Consider the following 23754-nt stretch of genomic DNA (forward strand, 5'->3'; position numbering starts at 1 on the left):
GATAAGCGGTGGAAAATGAAATATCTGCGTTTAATCCATCCCTCCAATTAAGACTTTTGACTTAATGGAGAAAACTGTGCTAAAAATGAACATATTAGGTCCCTTTTCACTAATCACATGTACTATACAAATTATTGACCTATACATGTTCTATATAAATTAGAACATGCACAAAATTCTGAGACATTGACGAGACCGTTTGTGATGAGTTAAACACGCAGTCAAACTGATAGAAACAACTTTTATTTTCCCCCTTCAACAAAATTAAATAAAAAGGACTACATCAGATAACCCACCTTGCACCACAGTTAAGCAATAAAGGGCAGATGAAATCCACTCGCCAGCCTTGATATCAGATTGATACAGCGAATGAATGAATCGATTACTTTTTCCCCTTAAAAAAAAAAAGGTATGCACCAAGCACAGACTCCTTCAGTCAACCACCACATCAAAATGTGATCATTTGATGCAATTCAAATGGTCCACTCTAAAATGATTATTTTCTTTACATAAAAAGAATAACAAAAAAACTTTTAAAGTCCAAAAAAACATTTGCGCATAGATTGCACAAAAAAGTAAAACAAACAAAAATAAGTTAAAAGCATCAAAATAAAAAAAATAAAAATATTTTTACCTTCTGCTCACCTAGCAAACAAGTGATGTCATTAGTCATTATCTTTTAGCAGCTTTAAAAAAAAATGAGGCAATTCAATTGTGCTACAAATGTTAATTTTCAACATGGTAGGAAATATGCTTAACTTATAAGACTAAATTCAAAGTTAGCCAATACTCAGGAACATGATATGATGGGATTTGTATTTTCCTATCAGAAGCTTTGAACACCCTTTTGTTGATATTGGCAGTGGCCCCTCACATTCATACATCCATTATTTTCACACAACTATGCCCGGCGCATAACCTTAGGGTGTGGGCTAGTGCAAAACATCTAAGCATTACTTGCATGCGTACACATACACCTTCGTAGTGACACACCTACAGGCTCACATCCATACCCAAGCTTCAGATACGATCGTCCGTTATGGACAATGGCTCGACACCGGATAGAGTTTGCGCTCTCCAGCTATCCAGTGTCGGCACAACGATTTGGATCAGTGTATTTCCCAGGTATAAGCTACACAGTGTCAACAGGTGGGGGTGAAAACAGGTCACTAGTTTTGATCAGAAGCTGGAGCACTAGCCCATTTAGTCCAGCGTGAAGTCATATTGCCATTGACAAAGCTCTCAAAGTCCCTCCAAAAAGGGACACATTATAAAATGTCTTAAAAAGGAATAACACTCATTGGAAGGTTGCATGCAAGGTTTACAACATTACTGTAATAACAGCCTAAAAAAAATAGAGAAAAAACAAAGCTGCACCGGAACATGTATGCAAAATACTGAAATAGTCTCCTCTTTGAGCTTCATTTTAGCACAAGCTAAATTATTACTTTGTTAAGAAGCCTCAAGTATTACCTAGTCATTGCTTAACATTACCTTTAAACAGTCCACTGATAGGCCAAGAATCCCTTATCTGGAAAAAAACAACCCTCAAGATCAATATATTGTTGGAAATACATTTCTTACAAATGAAAAAGTGCATTTATAATTAGTAAGAACCTAGATATTGACAGCTTCTCTCTTATTACATGTGGTTTGAAAGCTCTTTTAGGAAAATGCAGCAAAAGAATCTTCAACCTGCCTACAGCATTTCAGCTTATCTGTAATTAATGAAGTATTCATCTACCTATCGGTGTTACTTGCACAATCTTTGCTGAACAATAAGAGGAGTTTGTAAAACATAAGCAGCCGACTGCTTTGTGTTTCGGCAGCCTCTCTATTGCGATGATATAACAATCAGGAATTCTTTTCTAACATGCATCACTTTATGAGAAGCGATCCGATCATAACTGAGCATCAATGTACAACAATGAGGAAAAGCCCAAAAGTGGATGCATTCCAAAGAGGTTTATGCATTATTTCCTGTAAAAAGGTGCAAATATCTGTGCACATTTTCCTGCATTATTACATAGTAAAAGCATCATAGTTTTGTTTAGCCTCTGGCAAAAGCCAAGAGGTGACTTGTAAGAGTAAAGTCACATTAGCCGTTTTTAAACACTGATGTATGCGAGTCTGTCCATACATTTGACTATGTGCAATGTGAGATTTGGGACTATGGCACCCTATGCTGGTTCAGATAATTCATTTTAATGTACCTATCCGACACCCCCCTCCCCTGCCAGCTACCTGGAAGTAATCCGACTGCAGAAGGGAGAGGTCAAAGCCAGCCCCCACCCAACTAGAATCCCTGCGGTGCTTTTGGTGAAAGTCACTTTTGAGTGTGTTGGATTTGTGCGAGGCATTATGAATCCAAGAGGTATACGTATATCCCTAAGTTTACCCTCCCTCCTCCCACCCTCCCTCACAGAGACACAGGGCACAGGGAAAGGGGGGGAGAAGAAGACCCTCTGCCAAGTTGAGGCCCGTCACATTGCCTCTACGTGGTTCCTCCCGCTACGCTGGGCAGTGCAATGAGTTCCCCAGTCACCCAGCCCCTATGGTAACCTGCAGAACAAACAAATGGAAAACAAATTAGCAATACCTTTCGAGCTGAAATCAACATTGGCGGCCAATGTCATGTAATATTTGGATCAGGAAATGGTTGGAACAAATATTTTTCATTGCATTGTCAATGAGCTGGGTTTGTCATCATCTCCAAAAGAACAAGACTCTGAAGTGAAAGCAAGACAATTTGCCAACATACCGAACAGGTCCGCTGTGGACTTGCGCTAGACGCCATAGCATGCCGACAGGCGCTCCTTCAACAATGGAGGGAACTGCTCGGAAAACTGCTGCCAGTTCTCTTGGCCGACCTGGTCCTTGAAGCCATGCAGAATCTAACAGAAAACGTACGTCAATGTAGTCTAGTTGGTGGGAACACAAGTGTGTAGCCAAGTAAGACAGCTCCAGCACACATCTCAGACTCAACCAGCATCCACATGGTGTTGTCAGATTTCGAATGTCTTTGAAATGATCATCACAGTATGGGCAGGCCATATTAAAATTAGCATGGAATAAGCATCTGAGGAGCCACTCACCTTATAAAACATGTCTCTCAGGTCATCTTTAGGGCTGACCCAGGACGCCACAGCATCACAAAAGAAAATGAAGTCCTGCAGAGAAACCACTCTGGATATTTATCAAAACTCTTCAGGAATCACCTCAAACATCTCTCCACAGTGGCTTTCGCAAAGCGAGCAATTCAGCTTACCTGCACAACACCAGCTGGGTTGACTCCGATCATCACGCAGATTCCGCGAAAGGCTGAATCTTTCTCTTCGTTATCCCTGATGTTCCTCAGCGATGTGCACCTGATAAGACAATAAATTTGCCCTTTATGGATCTCCAACCAAAAACACAGACAAAACTATGTGCTCTTCATTTATAGCTCTCCAGCTGAGGGCAAGCTCTTAACGTTCCAAGTCTCCACTACAAGGCAATGGGCAGCCTTTTCCAGAGTGTAAACAACTACAATTCTTCTTTGACTAGCTATCTTATGGTGTAGTAGAAAACACAGGGTTCCTATGGATTTCAGAATTCCATACTTTTCCCAGACATGTTTATCATTGAATCAATTAATGAAAACTTTTTTGGCAATATGCTTAGGTCATTGTCCATGTGGAAGACCTATGAATCTATAAAAGGGGGAGGCGAAAAAAAAAACATGAGCTGAAAAAGCATGAATGTGAGCCCAAAATAATTGACCAGTTACCCACATAAAATCTGCAGCGGCTGGATCAAGTATGAATCCAAAACCATTTCCAACTATACATCCTTTTCTTACGTGGAAGTGGAAAAGACCAGGATGTGTGACTCACCATGGCCTAATGAAATGTTGAAGCTGTGGTGCCACTTCCTGAGGACATACGTAACCCAGTCTGCCTATTGTAATGGCTGCACATAGAAGGAAAAACGTTTACAAGAATACGTCTTACTTGATGACATACCTGTGTGACAATTATGTACCTGTGTTTTCCAAGAGAGTCTTGGGTGTGTTGGGTCTATTGATGATCTCCACCAAATGCGACAAAACCACTCCTACATAAGGCTGCATCTCTGCACCTAAAGGAACACACAGTACAATCCAAATATGATTATGCAAATTCCAACAGAAACTCGTGTTATTGCTGCTTGACCGTTGTACAAGTGCAAATTGAAAAATCTGCAGCAGAGGTCTGCAATATCTGGATCAGAAAAATATTAGGGGAACAAAGTATATCACTGTTTATCATTGAGCTGGATTTTTCATCATGTCCAGATATTATGAGATCTTGCTTTGAGTAAAGAGGGACAGTCTATATCTACTCACCCATTTGCATGGCAATTTCCCCAATGGCCCACGTGGCATTGTTACAAACAGAGATAAACTCTGGGTTCAGATTGAGGCCCAGGATGGGCATGAACTCAGCTGGAGAAAAGACACAGAAACCACATTGGTTATAAACCGAGGTGCAGCAATTGTAAAGTAGTTGGATAATTAATGACAAAAGACATTACAGCGGAGTAAAGGCCAATCGTGCAGAACACTCACCAATGCACGGCTTAACATGGAGGAAGCAGACCTTTGTTAAATCTCCCAAGAGAGCGAAGGAGCTTTGCCTCACTTCTGGCATAGTGTCCTGCAACACAGCGAGATGTCTTATTAGAGAACTTCAAAACGACATTGTTCGACTTGTGCGTTAACATTCACTCCCTACCTGCATGCACTGGAAAAGGAGGGTCATGATGTTTGAGCGGGCAACAAGCTGCTCCACATGAACGCCCAAACCCTCAGCCAGGCCACTGAGCAGGTCCAGGGCCACAATCATAAAATCCTTGTCAGGAGCCTCATACTGGTCTGGATGCTGGCTGTACATCTGCAAAGATGATTCAGAATCTCTGTCACAATGAACATACACTTTAAAAAATGCATGTATTTGATCCCTCACCATGGCCTGAGCTAAAGTCTTCTGGACTAGCGTGACACAGCGCTGGTAGACTGGCTCACAGTAAGGCAGGAACCCACTCTGCAGTGCAGTGGCGACTGACGATAGACACTGAAGAGACATATGAAGCATATTTGTATGCAGACAATGCCAGAGGCCTGTCTTTCAAAATAAGATTTGTAGGAAAATTAGACATTTACCTCCAAAAGAGGAAATAGATCCTTGTCTTCATCCTTGAGCTCATTCCACTTTGCAATAAGAGGGGGCATCAACTTCTGAATGTACTCCTGAGAAACAAGAGTACAATTTGAACGTTTGCATTTTTCTAGATTCAATGAGAGCCAGTGACAAGCCACACCGCAATAAAAGTGTAACTTCAAGAATGTAAATACATGCTCTTACAGGTTGATTCAGGTGGTGACCCACTGAGTCCGCCAGAGTTCCAATGGCATCGTAGAGGATGAGGAGGTTCTTGTGCTGGTATTTTCCAAAGGCAAACACCAGAGTGTCCAAGATGAAGCTCAAATATGGTACAAGCTCTGTGCACGCCTCCTCCTCCAAGGTGGCAAATGCACTATGGTGAAAACAAAGATGGCGGACAACAACAACATGACTAATCTAATCTAAAAAAGGCACATACACGACTCTACCAGTCAATGAATGACGTGGATCAGAAAAACATGTATCATGGTTATTCAATGAGCTGGGTGTTTCATTTCCACATAAGAATGAAGATCGGGTGGTGCTGCTCACCTGCAGGCGGCCTCTTGCACCCTTTTGTTGCCATCCAGAATGCGCTTGAGAAGCTCTGTCATGAGGGGCTTGAGGTAGGAGTCAGGCGGCTGGGAGACCACCCAATGTGCATAACGACTAAGGGTCCAGCAGGCAATAGAGCGCACTAGGGCCTTCTTGTCACACAGACATTGGATGAGGTGCGGGATGAGTTCTGGCAGGTAGGGGACCATGCCTTGCATGCAGCCTGCGGCACAAAGAAATCACATTACAAAATGTATTTTCCTTTGGAGATCATTTGCAATCAATGATAAATCTTACCCTCAGCAATCGCCCCCAATACAAGGATGCCGGACTCTTTGACAACCCAGTCAGGATGAAAGAGCAAGCCTTTCAGCAGTGGCAGCAGGTGGGGCAACAGCTCATCACGAAATACATTGGCAAGTACGTCCAGTGCTGCTGCTGAACACTTTCCTAAAAAAAAAAAAAAACACTAATCAGTATTCTCTGAAATAAAAGAAACTAAACACAAAAGAGTGCTGCACGGTGGACGAATGGTTAGCATGTAGGCCGCAGTCAGGAGACCGGGATTCGAATCTCCGCTTGTGGAGTTTGCATGTTTTCCATGTGCATGTGTGGGCTTTTTCTGGGTATTCTGGGTTCCTCCCACATTCCAAAAACATGCACGTTAGGCTAATTGATGACTCTAAATTGTCCATAGGTATGAATGTGAGCGTGAATGGTTGTCTTCATGTTCCCTGTGATTGGCTGGCGACCAGTACAGGGTGTACCCCAGCTGTGATAGGCTCCAGCATACCTGTGACCTTAGTGAGGATAAGCGGCATAGACAATGGATGGAAAAGAACATGTCACAAAAATGTGCTCAACAAAACACCTGTAATCCTAAATGGAAAAGACAAAAAAAACTGATCTCATCCTTCATTTGAGGGGAAAAATGACAAACTATTTAGGTTAGGCGATTATCACACCGACATATCTATTAGTGTAAATAAGGAAGTGAGGACATGGGTGGGCGATGCAGAGACATCAGACACAGAGATGTGTGCATTTAAGCGCTACACAGGGACAAATTCGACTGACCAAAATGTGCGGGGAAGTTATGGGGATTAGACAAAGTTGAGAGGTCAGGCATAATTTGCAGCGAGTGGTTGAATTTGCAACAATTAGTGATATTGCAACAGAGCAAAATCCTGGAGGTTCTGTAAAAAACAGTTTCGATAATGCAGTGTTGTGATCCATTTTTTACTCTTTCAAATTGAACCAACAAGACTGATGGTGGGTTTTACTTACGCAAGTTCCAGTCAGACAATGTGTCGTCGTCATCATCGTCATCGTCTTCGATGTCCTCGCTGTCGCCTCCCTCTAAACCTTCGTGCTGCAAGGTCACAGTACGTGACTTATGGAAACGAGGCTTGATGTCCTGATCACTGTCGGGTACCGCCTCATCTTCCTCCACATCACCCTGTCCCGATGCAAACACTCGTGAGCAATGTGTGATATTTTACTGTACTGTCGCAGAACAAGAAATGGCAACCCTCACCTTCAACAGTATGATGTCTATCTCTGAATACTTCATCCCGTTTACCAAGATAGGGATCAGTCTAATGACACAGGAAGGAAAGCACAACATTTTTAGGAAAGGATCCAGACAACACAGGCCATTGCAACAATATAAGCGATACATAAAAATATCTACTCACTGCACCAGGTGTCCTGACAGCATCTCCTTGCAAATGGGCTGCTCTGCAAGAGTCAACCAAAATTCACAGGCTTCTAGAGCTACATTCTCATCTGGGTCCTGGGTCCGCTGCAGCATATACTGCAAAGGGATGAGACAAACACACCAGTGACTTTAGGACACAAAAAAATAATTCATCTGATGCAGAGTTGGAGCACATTTGGATCAGAAGTTTAGGAACTTAAACTATCATTGTGAATCAATGAGCTGGGTTTGTCATCATGTCCAGGAGAGAAATGTGGAAAAGGGTGTTTGCGGTACACATGATTCAGCACTCACCTGGATGATGCTGTGCATGTGGGGGATGAGCCGGTCAATGCGGACCTCCAGAAGCATGACCAGAGCCCGACAAACATTCTTTCGGACTTCAGAGTCCTCGTCTGCCGCCAGCACAAAGAGGCTCTAGATGGGGTGAACATAGAGGGGGGGTATATAAACGTATGGGCAACTAATGTGGCAACTAGGTCTGACTTGCTCCAGTAAACCCAACAAACCTCTACAAAGGTGTCAATGTTCTCCATTAGTGCCTGGGCTCTGCCAATGATGAATTGGTTCACGCAGGCTATAGCGTGGGACCTGCAAAAGGGACCAGAAAATGAATCAAAACAAAGGAAAAAAGTGTATACATAGTAATTATCAGTGATAAGAATTTACAAATTAAATTATTCACTTTTCGTAACCTTTATGTATTTTGGCTTGCAGCAATACAAGTCAGTTATACTCTAACGCACTGTATTGTGTATACCACAAACCAACAAGCGGGAATTTCCTCCCGCCGTGTACCTAATTTTTGGGTTGCAGTGCTTGAAGAACTGAAGGAATTTGGGTATCATGATATTGAGAGGCCTGTTGAGAGCGTCGCTGTCCAGCAGCTCGGACGAGTCCTCACAAATCTTCTGCAGTGCTCCAAACGAGCCCTGAGACACGGACACACACAGAGAGGCTGTCAAATCAAACGCAAACATACAGGGACACAGAGGAGAGAACAAAGTTGCGTGAGAAGATTGTTGTCAAAAAATAAATGAGCAACACTCATCTACACAGGGGTTTCAGACATGTATACAGTGGAACCTCAAAAATGTAAGACTACAATTTTTCAGGGGGTAAGAGACATGCCTCAAAAGGTCACACACAATTGAAAATAAATCACCAGTGTCCTAAGAGGCGAGTTTTGCTCTTTTTTGCCTTTTTGTGACACCTCCATATCAGGGTACCAGTGATGGCAAGAAAGGCAAAGTGATGATAACCAGAGAACCCAACATAGGCATCATAAGACAATACACCAATTAAACCCTCTTCCTGCCTGTTTGGAGGCAAGAGACGAAGAAAACAAATGTGTACATAGCAATTTCTCCATTTATTTTTATTTGTGTGATTTATTAATTTCTGTATTACCGTCCCAGTCCTAGTGCCCATGAGATATTAGTTTTCGTAATGAGAGTCACGAGTTGTAGTGAGATCTTGTGGCACACCTGATGTATAGACATTTGCCCTTGCTGCTCAGCATGACATTAAAACAACATATAACTACTCTGTTTTGTCTTACGTGAAGCGATTTTACTTGTAAAACATTTGTATTATAAATGTTCTATGACGGGGACAGTTTGACTCCCCGGAACTGACCAATGGATTGTGTTTTTACCTTTAAGGTTCCACTGTACATGCAACTTTGTTAAAGTTTCAAACAGAAGTTTTTTAGTGTTGCTTTGCACACAAAAGTGTGCATAGCATGAATAATATGGCATGATTTGGTCATATCAGTTTGGAGCAGCATTGAGTAACAATAATGTGACATATGTACCTCACATGTGTTGTAGTCCTCAGAGTTGAGAAGGTTGCATAGCTGAGGCAGCAGCTCAGGCCATGACTGCAGCTCTCCCTTGGATGAAATAGTTGTAATGAGGATGCCTAAATGACAAGACAGACTTCATTACATTGAAAAGCAGGAAGGGATGATGAGTCTATTCATGCTTTGCTGTAAGCAGCTCTGGATCAGACAGTATGAATACAAACACTTTCATAGGGAAATCAAGATATTTTTATGCATCACCTCCAAAGCATTAGTGTAAAAGAGATAGAAATGATTAACCAGGAACCCACCAATAGTGGCACGGATGAGTGGCGAGGGGTCGCCAATGTTGTTGACACATTCATGCTTGATGAAGTCCGCAACTGTTGGCGGGAAGTTCTGGTAATGGGCCTTAACATTGTTCTTCAGGATCAGACCACTAAGGGAGCGAGTTGGCTCATCTGGAAAGTAGGAGTGGTTTTTATTAATGTAGATGACAGAAAGGAAGTGCCGTGGAACCTCGTTTTTCCTACGTCCTGGTTTTTGTATGATTACGTTTTGAGCAGGGATGCACCCATCAGGGTTTGATGCTGCCAATTCAGACACTGGTCATCTATGAGTGAAATCGTCCAACACTGATAACAGATTAACTCATTCAATCCCAGCCACTGTCCCTGCATTTCTGATGATTTTGACTGATTTTTCAAGGGACTCAACATTGTCCAGTGCTATATAAACGATCATACGCCTTAAATCAGAAAAAATAAATTTGTTTGTACCCTTTCCCATTCAGTAACAGTTTCAGCAAAATATAAGTTCTCAACAAAACGGCCACAAGGTGGCAGAGTGCCTTTTAAGAGCGCTCTTTGTCTCGTACAAGAGCAACCCCAAGTAAAAAGGCTTGGAGCTGTGTAGCGTTCATGAGATTACGCATTGACGGAAAAATGTAATGCTTCCACATTGGTTTCAGGGTGATGTGCAGGGTTTCATTACAATTGATATTCATATGATTTAAATCACATTTAAAAAGGCTAAATAAGGCCCAGAACTTTGCTGTGGAAAAAAAACCTGTATAAACAGCCATTACTCAATTTTAATTAAAGACCCCTGGTGTAGGGGTGAATACACTTTCAACTACCCTGTACTCGACGCAGCATTTACTTTCGTTGATGCTTTGCTTAACCATGTTTGGGGTTGGAGGAGGAGACATGGTGCGTTGTCACACTCCGCTAATTGTGAGGGGAATAACAGGAATGTAATGCATAGCGGTGGTATCTGTGGGAGTGTCATAATAGATACTTTATATCTATCCATGTAGTAATAGCAGTATATAATAGCAGTTGAGGTAGTAGTGTTGTTCAAAATAAAGCTTTAAGTGACGGTGATGGCTGGAAGGAAGCGTATCTCAAGCAGATCAGACATTTTGATGATGGTATTTGACAAATTCTGAACCCGGTGACATTGTAATATTAAATGAATATATTCACTCCCATTACAAACATCGTGTCATACTGATATTTCTAATTTGTAGTCTGTACTCTGGCACCCGAAGGGCTAAGAGTAAAGTTGGATACAAAACGGGAACAATACCTGCGGCTGTCTGCTTACCTTCCGTTTTGAGTCTTGTAAGGACAAAGATGAGATAGTTGTTGAAGTCGGGGAACTGGTTCAGTTGTTCAAGTTTCTAGGATGCTGGCTGAGGACAATTTAATTTGGAGCAACAGCAAGCAAACCAGTATTTGAGGTCCATTATGTTAGATATAATCACCCAGCATTTCCAACATATGCATAACACCCACATAATGCAATTAGCATTGATTGATTGATGTGCTGTTGAACTGAACAAATCTTTGAAAAAGACTGGGAATATTCAGAGCTCAATGTTAGGATACTTGTTGGACGGCTCTCTGTGTTGCTGTGTCAGGCGACTGAGAGTCCTTTAGCAGCTGGAGGACCTGCTGAAGTCCCTGCTCATCTGGCTGCCACTCCATCCTGTGGACACAACACCCATTAAGCACATTTTCCAACCACCTCTTTTGTCATCTCATAACTGAACGCAAAATGTTGGTCTCTGGATCAGACAGTATGAATACAAATGACCATCAGTGAGTCAGTTTGATTTGATGCATCAACTCCAGAGAGGCCACAAATAGAGAAAGTAAAAGTAAGAAAGACTTGCAAGGATTGTAAATAACAGTGGAATCTTAACTGCGAGCCATCTCACATGGGCTACTGTAGGATGCATGTAAAGTCCCGCTGGGAGCAGACCGGAGGCCGCAAACGAGGACAACAACACGGGCGGTTAAAATCTATGACCCCGGCTTAATCCTTCCAAGTTAATCCTTCCCCTACCCCCAACGCCACACGGTCGATGTATTTAACCGAATTAAATGTAAATGTGCGAATACGTATACACATAAAAATAGATCTAAGTGTTTAATACGCATGGATATGTGTGTTAATGCTTTGCGTGGTGGTCGCGCTTAGCGGTGAGGCTAACTTTGGACAGCTAACTTGGGGCAACGGCGTTTGCATGTCCAGCTCTATAAGTTATCGAAGTTTAATGTAAATAAAATAGACAAACCTACCCGCACGATAACCGCAATGAACAAATACGGTGTTGTGGTTGATAAGCAAAACCTAGCTGTTGCTACGCACAGTTTACGCGGTTGCCCTTCTAGTTTGGGCCTGCTCGAACTTTAAAGCATGGTGGTCACATGTGACCGGCACATATTATAGACATTTACAACACCACCAACAACAAAAAACACCTACATATAAGTCTCTTGGTGGGTAACAACCTCTAATGGGGTTAGCAAACGCAAGCAAAGCAGTGATGTCAGCGAACAATGATCACAAACTTGTTGAACACGTTTCGCAAGGTGGTGCTAGCTACTAATGCTACTACGGAAGCTAATGCTAATCAAAGAAAAAAATGACACCATTAATACACACCTCACACAATAACACAACCTATAAAATTTACCGTGTGTTAAATTTAACAACATATACTTTACAATACGTACAATATTGCCTTTAACGTTGGAAAATTGAATGCTGGGCCGCTCTCCTGCCTTGTCGTCCCTCGTAGCGGTTCTTGTTCAAACCAGCACAGTGGAAACTGGCCCCTGGCAGCTTCCGTTATGCACATTTGATTTATCTCGCGGGATTACGTATGTGATGTCACCACTTGACGATAGGTATGTTGTGTTTTTTGTTTACAACAGTGTGAATACTTTCCAATACAAATGTCAAATAATATATTCTGCATGAAAGGAATAGGAAAAATACATGGTAGAGTGATAACAAAAGTGAATTTAGTTGCATGTTAAATAGTGGGCACGGAAGGTCAAGATTGCATTGTTAGGGCTCCTCCATCAGTTTTTTTTGCTTGTTTGTTGTGAAATTAATCAGATTTTAATCAAGGTTTTGCTTTCAGTAAGTTATTCCTGTGTATACAGGATTCTCCAAAGATGGCAGCTCCTTCTTCTTTCTTAATTTATTTCAGACATGCATACTATGTTACATTATTCTTTCTCACATATACACTTACAATATCTATTTATATATACATATATATATATACACACATACACATACACATACATGCATACACACAACACCTCATTACTACACATGTCTGAAAAGGAGCAGGAAGAAGCAAAGCTTATTAAATCCTACCCCTTCTCCACGCCATAGCAGTTACCAATTCAATACGTTTTTTTTTTTTTTTTTTTTTTTTTTTTTCACACATATAATCACAGAATCTTACATAAGACAAACAACAAAAGAAGAGTGGGAACATCGGACACCCCAGCAAAACCCCAGGACATTGCTGAAGCACACCACCAACCCCGCCAGTCAACCCACCTGGCCCCGACCCCCCTAGCCCCCGAGTGCAGGTTTTCACAACAGTCCATATAAAACAATTCTTTTGCAAGAATGGGAAAGTTTCTGGGCCGCATGTTGGCCACACAGCCAGGAGATAGAGACCCGTGTTCGATTCTCCGCTTGGGCATCTCTGTGTGGAGTTTGCACGTTCTCCCCATTTATGCATGGGTTTTTTCCAGGTACTCCGGTTTCCGCCCACATTCCAAAAACATGCTAGGTTAATTGGTGACACCAAATTGTCAATAGTTATGAACGTGAGTGTGAATGGTTGTTTGTCTATATGTGACCTGTGATTGGCTGGAGACCAGTCCAGGGTGGAGCCCACCTCTCGGCCAAAGTCAGCTGGAGTAGACTCCAACATACCCACGGCCCTAGTGAGGATAAGCAGCATAGAAAATACATGGATGGATGGATGCCAAAGTTTCAAATTGTGAGAAATAACCACTCATGACATAATTTGAAAAAAACATTCACAAACCTACAATCTTAAAATAAACACTGCATTTTTCATATATTCTTGATGGTTCATTATGTATTCAATAAACAACACTACATTTTACATTCATTATCATGTGCAACCGTTAGAACATTCCACATCCATACAATTTAACAGTATAAAACATAATTCCAGTAGCATTTTCAACAGTTATTGTTTCTTTCATCAGGCAGCTATACAGCTTTGAAATGTATCTTTATGCTAACAAAATAGAAACATGAAAATATTTTTTTTAATTTACGAGATAAGCTGGCCTGCACATTGAGTAGACCATTAAATGTGAACACTTTGATTCACTGGGTTCAACAAACAGTCACCCATTATGTCTATATTCACAGTTAAAATGCAATTGTAAAAAAGTTGACAGTTATGACATGGAAAACATTTGACCTTATTATAACAACACTGTTTTGTACAGCGGTGTGAAAAAAGTGGTTGGCGCCTTCCTGAGTTCTTTTTTTTTTTTGCTTGTTTCTCCACTTCAATGTGGAGAAAAAAATCCAAACCTACATGGCCCTATGTGAAAAAGTGACTGACCCCACCAACATCTAACCAGCAGTAAAAATATGGCGGTGGTAGTGTGATGTTCTGGGGCTGTTTTGCTTCTTCAGGACCTGGAAAACTTGCTGTGATAAATGGAACCATGAATTCTGCAATCAACCCAAAAAATCCTGAAGGAGAATGTCAGGCCATCTGTTGGTGACCTCAAACTGAAACTTGGGTTGTGCTGTCATCGACTAATATTTAAATTAGTTTGATGATCTGAAACATTTATGTGTGACAAACGTGCAAAAAAAAAGAAACCAGGAAGGGGGGGGGCACTTTTTCACAGCATTGTATATGAGACATAGATAATATATTGTCCTGATTCTAAATAGCTACTGCCAGTAAATACAGTATAGGAAATGTTGACATTCCCTGCTTGATACAATCTTTTGGCTCTAGCCCCTCACCTCTAATTGTATGTCCAAAGTAGATATTGTATTGTAAAACTATAGTCACTTTAATCTACAAATACCTTTTGTCAAACTTCCAGTATATCCACTGAGGTTGGCATGAAGTGCTTTTCGTAACCTGATGCAAAACCTTCTTCTTCTTCTTCTTCTGAATTCCAAGAATCCTCCGTGTCCACCACCCCACTCATGCCCTTTTCCTCATCAGAGTCAACCATTTTTTTGTACTCTTCTCTGGCACATTTGTGTGTCTGATCACGCTGCCCTGAGGTAAGGGACGGTTTAGTTGTTTGGGCTTCAGGGTGGGAGTCTTTACCATACCAAGACCGCTGGATGGCCACCACTTCCAAAAAGGATATGGTGGGATGTGGTTCACAGATGGGGGTGCAGATCCAAGCCAAGGGGTCAGTCATCTCCAGGGATCATCATATATATTTTTATTAGAATAATGATGCCACAAAAAAATGTATAGTGTACTCACCTGATACTGCATCATTTTGAAGATGGTGCTATTGTGCGGATCTGGAACTCTTTCATTTAAACACACGCACATTTTGCTTGTTCTTCTGTGAAAACTTAACATGAAAGTATGTTTTATTAGTGATGTTGAAACCATTATATGTAAAGTCTACATCAGGCACAGATATCTCACCTCAGTGAAATGGAAAGACAGCCTAATATGACCAGAAGACACACTAAGAGCAGGAGAGCTAATATGTGCGCTGTGAAAGAGAGAAAATGCTCAGTCAGTGATGTGTAATACCTGAGACATCAACCTTTTAACAAAAAAAATCCATATGTACATTGTGCATGAAGACGCTCTTGTTGTTTTGTTTTGAACCTCACTATGACGTTGGGTCCCGGACCCGCTTTAGTCACAGCCTTGATCCACACTTCATACTCCTGATCTGGCTTTAGATCCTGCAGCTCAAACGTCTGACTTGTATCCTGGGGTGAGTGTGTCACATTGTACACTGCTGGAAGGAAAGTGATATGGTCAAGTCATTCAAATAAAGCTGACAGAGGGACACCAAACTGTTATTATTTGAATAACACTATAAATACTCCTATAGTATTAGTATCTCCTATAATACTTGGGTGTGTGGTTTACATAAGCAAGTAACCGCTGGGGTCTCTAATTATTAATTCATTCATTTTCTACCGCTTTTCCTTGCGAGAATTGCGGGCATGCTGGAGCCAATCCCAGCTGTCCTCTGGTGAGAGGCGGGGTACACCCTGGACTGGTCGTCAGCCAATCACAGGGCACATATAGACAAACAACCATTCACACTCACATTCATACCTATGGACAATTTGGAGTCGCCAATTAACCTAGCATGTTTTTGGAATGTGGCAGGAAACCGGAGTACCCGGAGAAAACCCACGCATGCACAGGGAGAACATGCAAACTCCACACAGAGATGGCCGAGGGTGGAATCGAACTCGAGTCTCCTAGCTGTGTGGCCTGCGCGCTAACCACTTCATCCTCCGTGCAGCCGGTCTCGAATTAGTGGCAGGTTAAAAATCATTGGCATTAACAGCAAATCATGGGCATTAACAACTGTGGCTGTAGGTAACCTCCGGATGTAGTTTGTTTGCACTAAACTGCAGTAGCTCTATTTGAAGTGTAGCTGTCCCAAGTTGTGTGCAGTTAACTGGCAAAAAGTGGATTTCCGCAAAGTTGGATTGAATTCGAATAAATTGAATATTTTTATAGTTACAGCAAATATAGTTATACCATTATTATAGGCCTGTTCAGTAGTCCTTGAACCTACATAGTTGCCGCGAGACATAAGTGTGAAACTTCTACACCGTGACTCTGACTCAATGGGTTCATTGATCATCTTAAATTATCATGAATTAGTGGTGACTAGGGCTGCACAGTGGTTAGCGCGCAGGCCACACAGCTAGGAGACCTGAGTTCAAATCCACCCTCGGTCATCTCTGTGTGGAGTTTGCATGTGGGTTTTCTCCGGGTACTCCGGTTTCCTCCCACATTTCAAAAACATGCTAGGTTAATTGGCGACTCCAAATTGTCCATAGGTATGAATGTGAGTGTGAATGGTTGTTTGTCTAGATGTGCCCTGTGATTGGCTGGCGACCACTCCAGGGTGTACCCCGCCTCTCGCCCGAAGACAGCTGGGATAGGCTCCAGCACTGCCACGACTCTCGTGAGGATGAATGAATGAATAGTGGTACACGTACATTTTACGTGTTTAATATATGCATGAAGCATATTGAGGAGGGACGGGGAGCTGAATCTAATGTAATAATTACATCAATCACTTTTATTGCAAATTTATCACCATTCGCTGGCGCCTATGAATGTAACGTTCACAAAAAGCGGGGCTCTACCATATCGTGACTGGCCAGCATCCGGCAGCTTAACCTACCTTTGCATGCACTCAATGTTGCTGCACAATGTTGCTGTTTACCCATTTGTCCTTCTACACCTATTTGGTAGGAGAGTATCTGCCCCTTTTGCATGGTCAGCGGTCCAGGCTCCCAAGACAAGGTCACATGTGTGTCAGCAATGGAACTGACTTTAAATGAAGGCACTTTCAAGGGAGCTGAGGGGGATACAAGATAAAAAACATTATTATATAAATAAATCTCTTATTTTTAATTTAATGTACAGGTACCCACTTCCATGATGGGAATATTCAATAACAGACGAAACATGTTGGCTTTGTCCATTGTGTGTGACTTTGAACAGCGACACTTGGTAAGGCATGTACTTTTCAAAATGACCTACAGAGGGAGATATAAGCTGATGTTAAATGTTTTGCTTTTCTGTAATACTAATGTATTTAATGTAAAACAATGCCAATAACACATACCTCCAAATGTTGCCGAAGCATGGCTATTGTTCACCCTCATCCAGGCAAATCCCTCGCCTAGACGACGCCCTGCTTGTTTGTACTGCACTACGTATTCCTTGAATGAGTTGATGTCAGGGAGATGAGAATGCAGGTCCCACGAGATGCTGAGGTTCTCCGTATTCATCCTGACATCAATGGCTTGTTCATTGCTCTCTTTACCTAAACAGAATATAAAGTAAAACAAGATGATAGTTTAATATATAGGAGAAGTTAGAATATACCAGTAAGATTGAACTAGAGCTCCGTTATTGTGTACCATGTGCCAATTTAGTGGGATCTCGCCCTGTCCTCCAAATTTTCTGCTGCAAGCTACCATGGAAGGTTTTCCACAATGTTAAAATTAATCACAACTTTTATGGTAATCTGTACAAGTCAAACCGATTGAAGGGATGCGTGGATGGTGCCTCATTTTGGCACTAAATTAATGCAGACACAGCCGTCTGCGGCAAGCTTGAAGGTGCTATTATGCAAGTAACGTCTTATAAGTAATGTACCATCCTGACAGTGTTTGATGCACAGCAACAGCAGCCCTCAATTTCTCTGTCGCTGTCCACACTTCCTGATTACATACATATATTTGCACATCCATTGTATTCTGTATATTTGCTGGCTTTGCTGTGATAACTGCGACAATGTGTTGTATTTAGTATTTAGGTATTACCAAGCCAAGTAGCATACTGGCCACACAGTCAGGATATTTCTGCTTGTTATGTTACATGCATGCTAGGTTAATTGGCGACTCCAAATTGTCCATAGGTATGAATGTGAGTGTGAATGGTTGTTTGTCTATATGTGCCCTGTGCTTGGCTGGCGACCAGTCCAGGGTGTACCCCGCCTCTCACCCAAAGTCAGCTGGGATAGGCTCCAGCATACCCCAATGATCCAAGTGAGTATACATGGCATATAAAATGGATGAATGTATTACTTAATGAAGTACTATTCTGCTCAAATCGTTTATTTGTTCGTTAATTTTTAGACAAAATCTGTACGTCTTTGTTTTTTGAATACGGGTTCTGGCACTCTTCTACAAGTAGCAAATTGGCAGGTATCGGATAATATGTAAACCACACCCAACCGTGTTCATACCTTGTATTGGGATGGCAAGGTAAGAAGGTTTTGTGGCTCCTTGGGCGTTGTAGGCTGATATACTGACTGATGATACACTCTTTAAAGAGGAGTTGAGGTAGCACTGCATCTCATCACACACCAATCTGCCCTTCAGCTCGGCTGTGGAAACATTGACTAATACAACCGTGCCGTGGTTGGACAGCAGCATAACTTCATATACTAGGATGTGACCACGGGCCTGAGATATGGGAAGCTTCTGCAGTGAAACAAAAGGGGTGAAAAAGAGGACACTGTGAAATATGTGTATAAAAAATAAATCTCCAATCTCTCTAAATATGTGTGTGAAAAATTTAGGTCATGCCCTGGACTGACTGTAAAGATGTCTACTAAAGGTGTGAACTTGAGTTGTGCCACCATGTGATGTATTTGTCAGAAAAAATAAAAACTAATTTTCATCCTTTTGGGTATAGCTGGACTACACCATCGAATGTTACAATCAGAAAATTTAGGGTTGTCTAAAAAAAATAATCTACCTTCCAGGTTATAACACAATCAATATTAGTGGCAGGCACTCCGCAATCCTTCCACACATCCATCTCTCCAGTGGGGGCTGAAACAACAAGTTGCGCTCCAAATGTTAAAATTGTGACATTTTATTAGCTGTAGATCCTTCCTCTTCGTCAAACCGCCTCAAAAAAGAAGGGTCACCTGACTCAGAGCTCCTTATTCTGTGGCTTGCACTCCAGTCGCTCATCAATCCTGGTGCACAGGAACAACGAACCTGAAATTCATAGAAGACACCAGGCTGGACCGCATCACTGAACTCATAGTTGACTTGTGCGCCAATGTCTTCCTATATTAAAAAAGAAAACATGTTGATTGAGGTTACAATCAGTGGGGGAGGAGGAGCAGGGGGAGGAGGAGCAGGGGGAGTCCACAGTGCACCATTTACTACCTGGGGCTCATTTTCTAATTGGCACGTGTCACATTGTAGAAATCCAATTAAACAAACAAAACATAAAATACAGCAAAAAAATATATTATTATACAATATACACTCCTGATTACACATTTAAAATCACACACAGTGACCTGAGTTCGATTCCACCCTCGGCCATCTCTGTGTGGAGTTTTCATGTTCTACCCGGGTTTTCTCCAGCTTCCTCCCACATCCCCAAAACATGCTAGGTTAATTGGCCACTCCAAAATTGTATGAATGGTATAAATGTGAGTGTGATGTGAATGGTTGTTTGTCTATATGTGCCCTGTGATTGGCTGGTGACCAGTCCAGGGTGTACCCCTCCTCTTGTCCAAAGACAGGTGGGATAGGCTCATGCACGCCCGCGACCCTCGTGAAGATAGGCGGTAGAAAACCACACCTATTTTTCATGTGATTAACAAGAATGACGCAACTACTCATTAATGAGACCTTTTTAGAATATTCTATTTCAATTTAGACGTTGGATCAGCTGATGAACATCCTATTTTGCAATAAATTGCTGACTCAATTTTTTTCTCACGCTTCTCAGTCCCATTTCTTCTTTTTGCATCTGGATGCTCTACTTAGAACCTCCTTAAGATCCAAAAGTGCAAAATGTCAATTCTTGCAATTTTTCAACTAGTCTTAAGATTTTGATCAGGAGTGTGTGTGTGTGTGTGTGTGTGTGTGTGTGTGTGTAGATAAATGGTTATTTGCAGATTAAAACCATTAAAGTGAATAATGGCAGCCATACTAAACTTTGAAGAACAGAAAATTCATTCTGTGTTAATGTTTTTGGGACACCTTGCCTTTTTACAGACTCTGAGTATGTGGCCCTTGGTGCAAATAGTTTGGACACCCCTGCATTAAATTTCAAAAGGTACCTCAAACCAAGTTTTGTCTGCTTCAGTCCGAAATCGTACATCACACGATCCCAGAGAGAGGTGTGCCTCATTACAGGTGGAATTCCAGGAAATTTCCAATGGATCTTGTTGGCTGCATGTAATCTTAGGAGGGGCTGGCTTGACTACAAGAAGACAAGCACCAAATACATGTAAGTGCAATCAACTTAAAAAAAAAACTTCAATAATAGACTCACTGATATTTCCTGTGTTGAAGACAACCTCTTGGGATTTTGCAGAACCTCGTTGGCTCTCCGCCTTGACCCAAACATGAAGTTCACTGTTCATGGAAAAGTCCTTACGGTTGATACAGCCACTCAAAGTGGCCCCGGTTGTCACATGACCTTCTCTGGAAGCAAAAAAAATGGGGATATAGTGTCTAGAGATGATCATTTTTGTTTTATAATCAATGTCATGTCGAACTTACTCGCTGTTCGCCTTCTTCCAGTGGAGACTATAATTTACAGGGACCTGAGGATCTGATGCATGATCCCAAAAACAATGAATATGTAGTTCTCCGCAGTTGTTGTTCTCACGTGGAATATGGCACTTGGGTTTGGAAAGGAGATCTTGGGGACCCAGTGAAGCAAAGAGAGTAATGTAAAAAAATGACAAATTAATTATAATTGTCAAGGTAGTTAACGCTGCATATTGTTAGTCTCTAATGACTTCTGATATTGTTAATGTAATGGTTGTTATGCCAGCTTGATAACGGACCGGTGTTGCCATATTGGCAATTTTGTCGCTAGATCTGGCAACATTCCAACCCCCCTTGACAACATATTTTCTCAAAAGCAACTTGCGACAAATCTAGCGACTTTTTCTGGGGTCGTGAGGTAGTTTCTTGGTATTTGGGAAGTCAAAAGTGAAAGCACGCAAGTGGGGTTACAGCCAGCAGAGAAGCAGGGGACATCTGTGGGACAACACACCAATCATTGCACTGCATTCTGAAACTTGTAGCACCAGCAAATACATGCTAAGATACTCTACAGAAATCAACAGTTTTGACATAAAATATACACAAGTCGTCCAAATAAATTGATCACACAGTCTGCTTTTTAGGGAAGACAATACAATATAATTACTACTACCATAAGTGGCATTTTAGATTATATTTGATGCGCTATGATAGGATCCAAACACAGTACACAAAGGTGAAGCAGTATTCTCCTGTATCGGTGCAGTACATGACAAGTAACTTTCCGGAAACAGGAAATCAGCAGACTGCAACCTTTCTTCATGTGACGTTTGCTTCAAACTAAATCAACACAGATCACTTTGAAAAGCACAAACGACAGCACAAAGCCTAATTCTTTCTTTCGTTAATATTAACTAGTTGATTTAAATTTAAGCTATATAGTGGCATACGGCTCACTGCAATGAATTGAAACACTCAATATTATCAAACCTGCAGCAGCGAAGTCATTTGGCCTGTTGACGAGCAATATCAAGAGAAGCCATCCTGCTGCAGGAAGAGCCATTTGAACCTGGTGCCCTTGTGTCTGGAAATGTAAATAGAAACACAAAGTTTGTGAAGTTAATGATACATTTAAGGAATACTTGGAAAGAGAGTAATTATTTGCACTTCCTGTGACTTTGACTGCGTGTTTCAATTGTTTCCTATGTGAAAAGGAAGTCTTATGTCAACCACAGGTCCAGGCATGCCACTGATGCCGTACGAATGTGCGTTGTCGTTGAATTAAACGTTTTGTCCTTTTCCAGATTTGATTCTCTTACACACACATTTTTTTAAAACTATTTAATATGCTCTGCTCAAAGAAGGAATATACAGCCTGTTTAATGTCTTTAATGCAAGTGTACTATCATTATTGTTGCTAATGGGACAATATAATACATAAAAATGCCATCTGGAAGGTACTTAGGGTACTACTGCATACTGTGCATGAGCTGGAAGGTGCTTGTCACTGCCGTTCTTCCATGGAGGAAAAGTCACCTTTTTTAGGAGAGCGGCAGCACTGGCTAGCAGAAAGTCAAATGCTGAATGAATTAATGAATTTGATGCCAAGATGGACGATTATACACCCCAAGATCAGACTTCTGTACCAATAATCAGAACTTCTCCTGTGGAAGAATAGGCTGCATGTACTTCATATACATATAAAAAGGTAAGAACACAAATGTTTTCCAGTTAATAAAAATAATAATAATTAGTGTTTGAATACTATGTGAAGACATTTTTTAAACAAAGGTGATTTTTCTTGCTGTCCTTTTAATGCGCAACCTGTATTTACATTTAAAAAAGCTCCACATGGGTCAGTACGACCAGCCATGAACCTCACCGCACATCCATCACTGATTTTTGGTTATGATCTGTGAAAAATACCTTTGTTATTGCCAAGTAAATAACCATAAAATTTGTAGTTTTAACTTATACTTTTACTTGTGTTAAGCATAGGTTTCCTTAGCCTAAATGTGACCACAAACATGACTAATGTGATACACATACCCTACAGGTTTTTTTTAAAGAGAAATTGTTATGAAGTATCTACCCTAGATACCTGAAAGCATAATATGTCGGAGTTAATGGTTATTTTAGCATTTAAACACAAAATCTCGTGTCTCAAGTTTCTCATTTCCTTTTCTAGGGTGAGACTGACTTCTGGTTTTTGATGTGCGCAACTAGCAGCCACACCAGCAGACTCACAATCGCCTTAAGAACTCTTTTATTTTACAAAATGTCACTTCCACAAAACTACTTTATCTCGATAAAACACTTGAATGGACACACGTCTCGATGTAACATTTAAAGTGGAAGTGTTGAATGAACTAAAATGACCCTTCAAATAAGTAAAACTTCCTTTCAGTGCAGACTACATTCTATTGGAGATTTAAACAGAAGAGAACGAGACTAATTGGTAGAAAATAAATGATTGTTTACCTCATCCAAATGAAAAACAAACGTTACACTTGGCCATCGTTGTTGTTCTCGCGATATGTGAAGACATTTACGGGAATAGTCCGTAGCCGCGCCCCTTTTGGAATACCCCGCGGAAGTACTACCGTTTTAGGATGAATGTAAACAACAGCCCTAAATGCCCCCAGCGACCTGACTAACATTACAACAAAAAGCACTATCACTATCAGTTTGAGGTTAAGAAGATGTTTTGCATGTCAAATTTGTCCTAAAAAAAGATGTAAGTACCAAATACACACATTACATCACAACACCTAAGATTTTGTCGGTAATATTGCTGTTATGTAATATGGCATTGTTTGTAATGTCATCTTTGGCCTTGTTGGAATCAGAAATGCAAATTAATTAGTTTAAATTAACGTTTACCCATCTCATGTAGTTACATT

General features: G+C 41.2%; 2 protein-coding genes and 1 non-coding gene across 7 annotated transcripts; all 3 read right to left on the bottom strand.

Moving 5' to 3' along the window:
• Nucleotides 1-223: 223 nt before the first annotated feature.
• Nucleotides 224-12447, bottom strand: LOC131103297 (transportin-2-like). Its single transcript, XM_058049434.1, has 25 exons — nt 12289-12447; nt 11155-11254; nt 10871-10946; nt 9574-9723; nt 9275-9381; nt 8257-8390; nt 7968-8049; nt 7753-7875; nt 7436-7554; nt 7276-7336; nt 7026-7197; nt 6036-6188; nt 5736-5961; nt 5385-5556; nt 5183-5269; nt 4986-5093; nt 4755-4913; nt 4589-4676; nt 4367-4465; nt 4024-4119; nt 3876-3951; nt 3269-3368; nt 3096-3170; nt 2762-2894; nt 224-2562 (listed from the first exon to the last, which is right to left on the bottom strand). Exons 1-24 carry the CDS (start codon nt 12411-12413, stop codon nt 2787-2789), a joined length of 2796 nt encoding a protein of 931 aa, XP_057905417.1. The 5' UTR covers nt 12414-12447; the 3' UTR covers nt 224-2562; nt 2762-2786.
• On the bottom strand, nt 9461-9529 carry LOC131103872 (small nucleolar RNA SNORD41). The gene has a single exon (XR_009119708.1). It is a non-coding gene; the product is annotated as a small nucleolar RNA SNORD41 (small nucleolar RNA).
• Nucleotides 12448-13588: 1141 nt separating the features above from the next.
• il12rb2l (interleukin 12 receptor, beta 2a, like) lies at nt 13589-23406 on the bottom strand. Of its 5 annotated transcripts, none has more exons than XM_058049438.1 (15): nt 23333-23406; nt 21842-21935; nt 20861-21002; nt 20631-20782; nt 20416-20558; nt 19261-19405; nt 19086-19162; nt 18571-18808; nt 17443-17643; nt 17249-17353; nt 17038-17172; nt 15406-15576; nt 15255-15324; nt 15084-15177; nt 13589-15015 (listed from the first exon to the last, which is right to left on the bottom strand). In XM_058049438.1, exons 2-15 carry the CDS (start codon nt 21912-21914, stop codon nt 14674-14676), a joined length of 2088 nt encoding a protein of 695 aa, XP_057905421.1. In that variant the 5' UTR covers nt 21915-21935; nt 23333-23406; the 3' UTR covers nt 13589-14673. The 5 variants fall into 5 exon arrangements, with proteins under 5 accessions (XP_057905421.1, XP_057905420.1, XP_057905419.1 ...); XM_058049437.1 differs by having other exon boundaries at nt 15406-15579; XM_058049436.1 differs by having other exon boundaries at nt 16996-17172.
• Between the last annotated feature and the right edge of the window lie 348 nt (nt 23407-23754).

This window comes from Doryrhamphus excisus, chromosome 15 (genome assembly GCF_030265055.1).
Source record: "Doryrhamphus excisus isolate RoL2022-K1 chromosome 15, RoL_Dexc_1.0, whole genome shotgun sequence".
Taxonomy (NCBI): Eukaryota; Metazoa; Chordata; class Actinopteri; order Syngnathiformes; family Syngnathidae; genus Doryrhamphus; species Doryrhamphus excisus.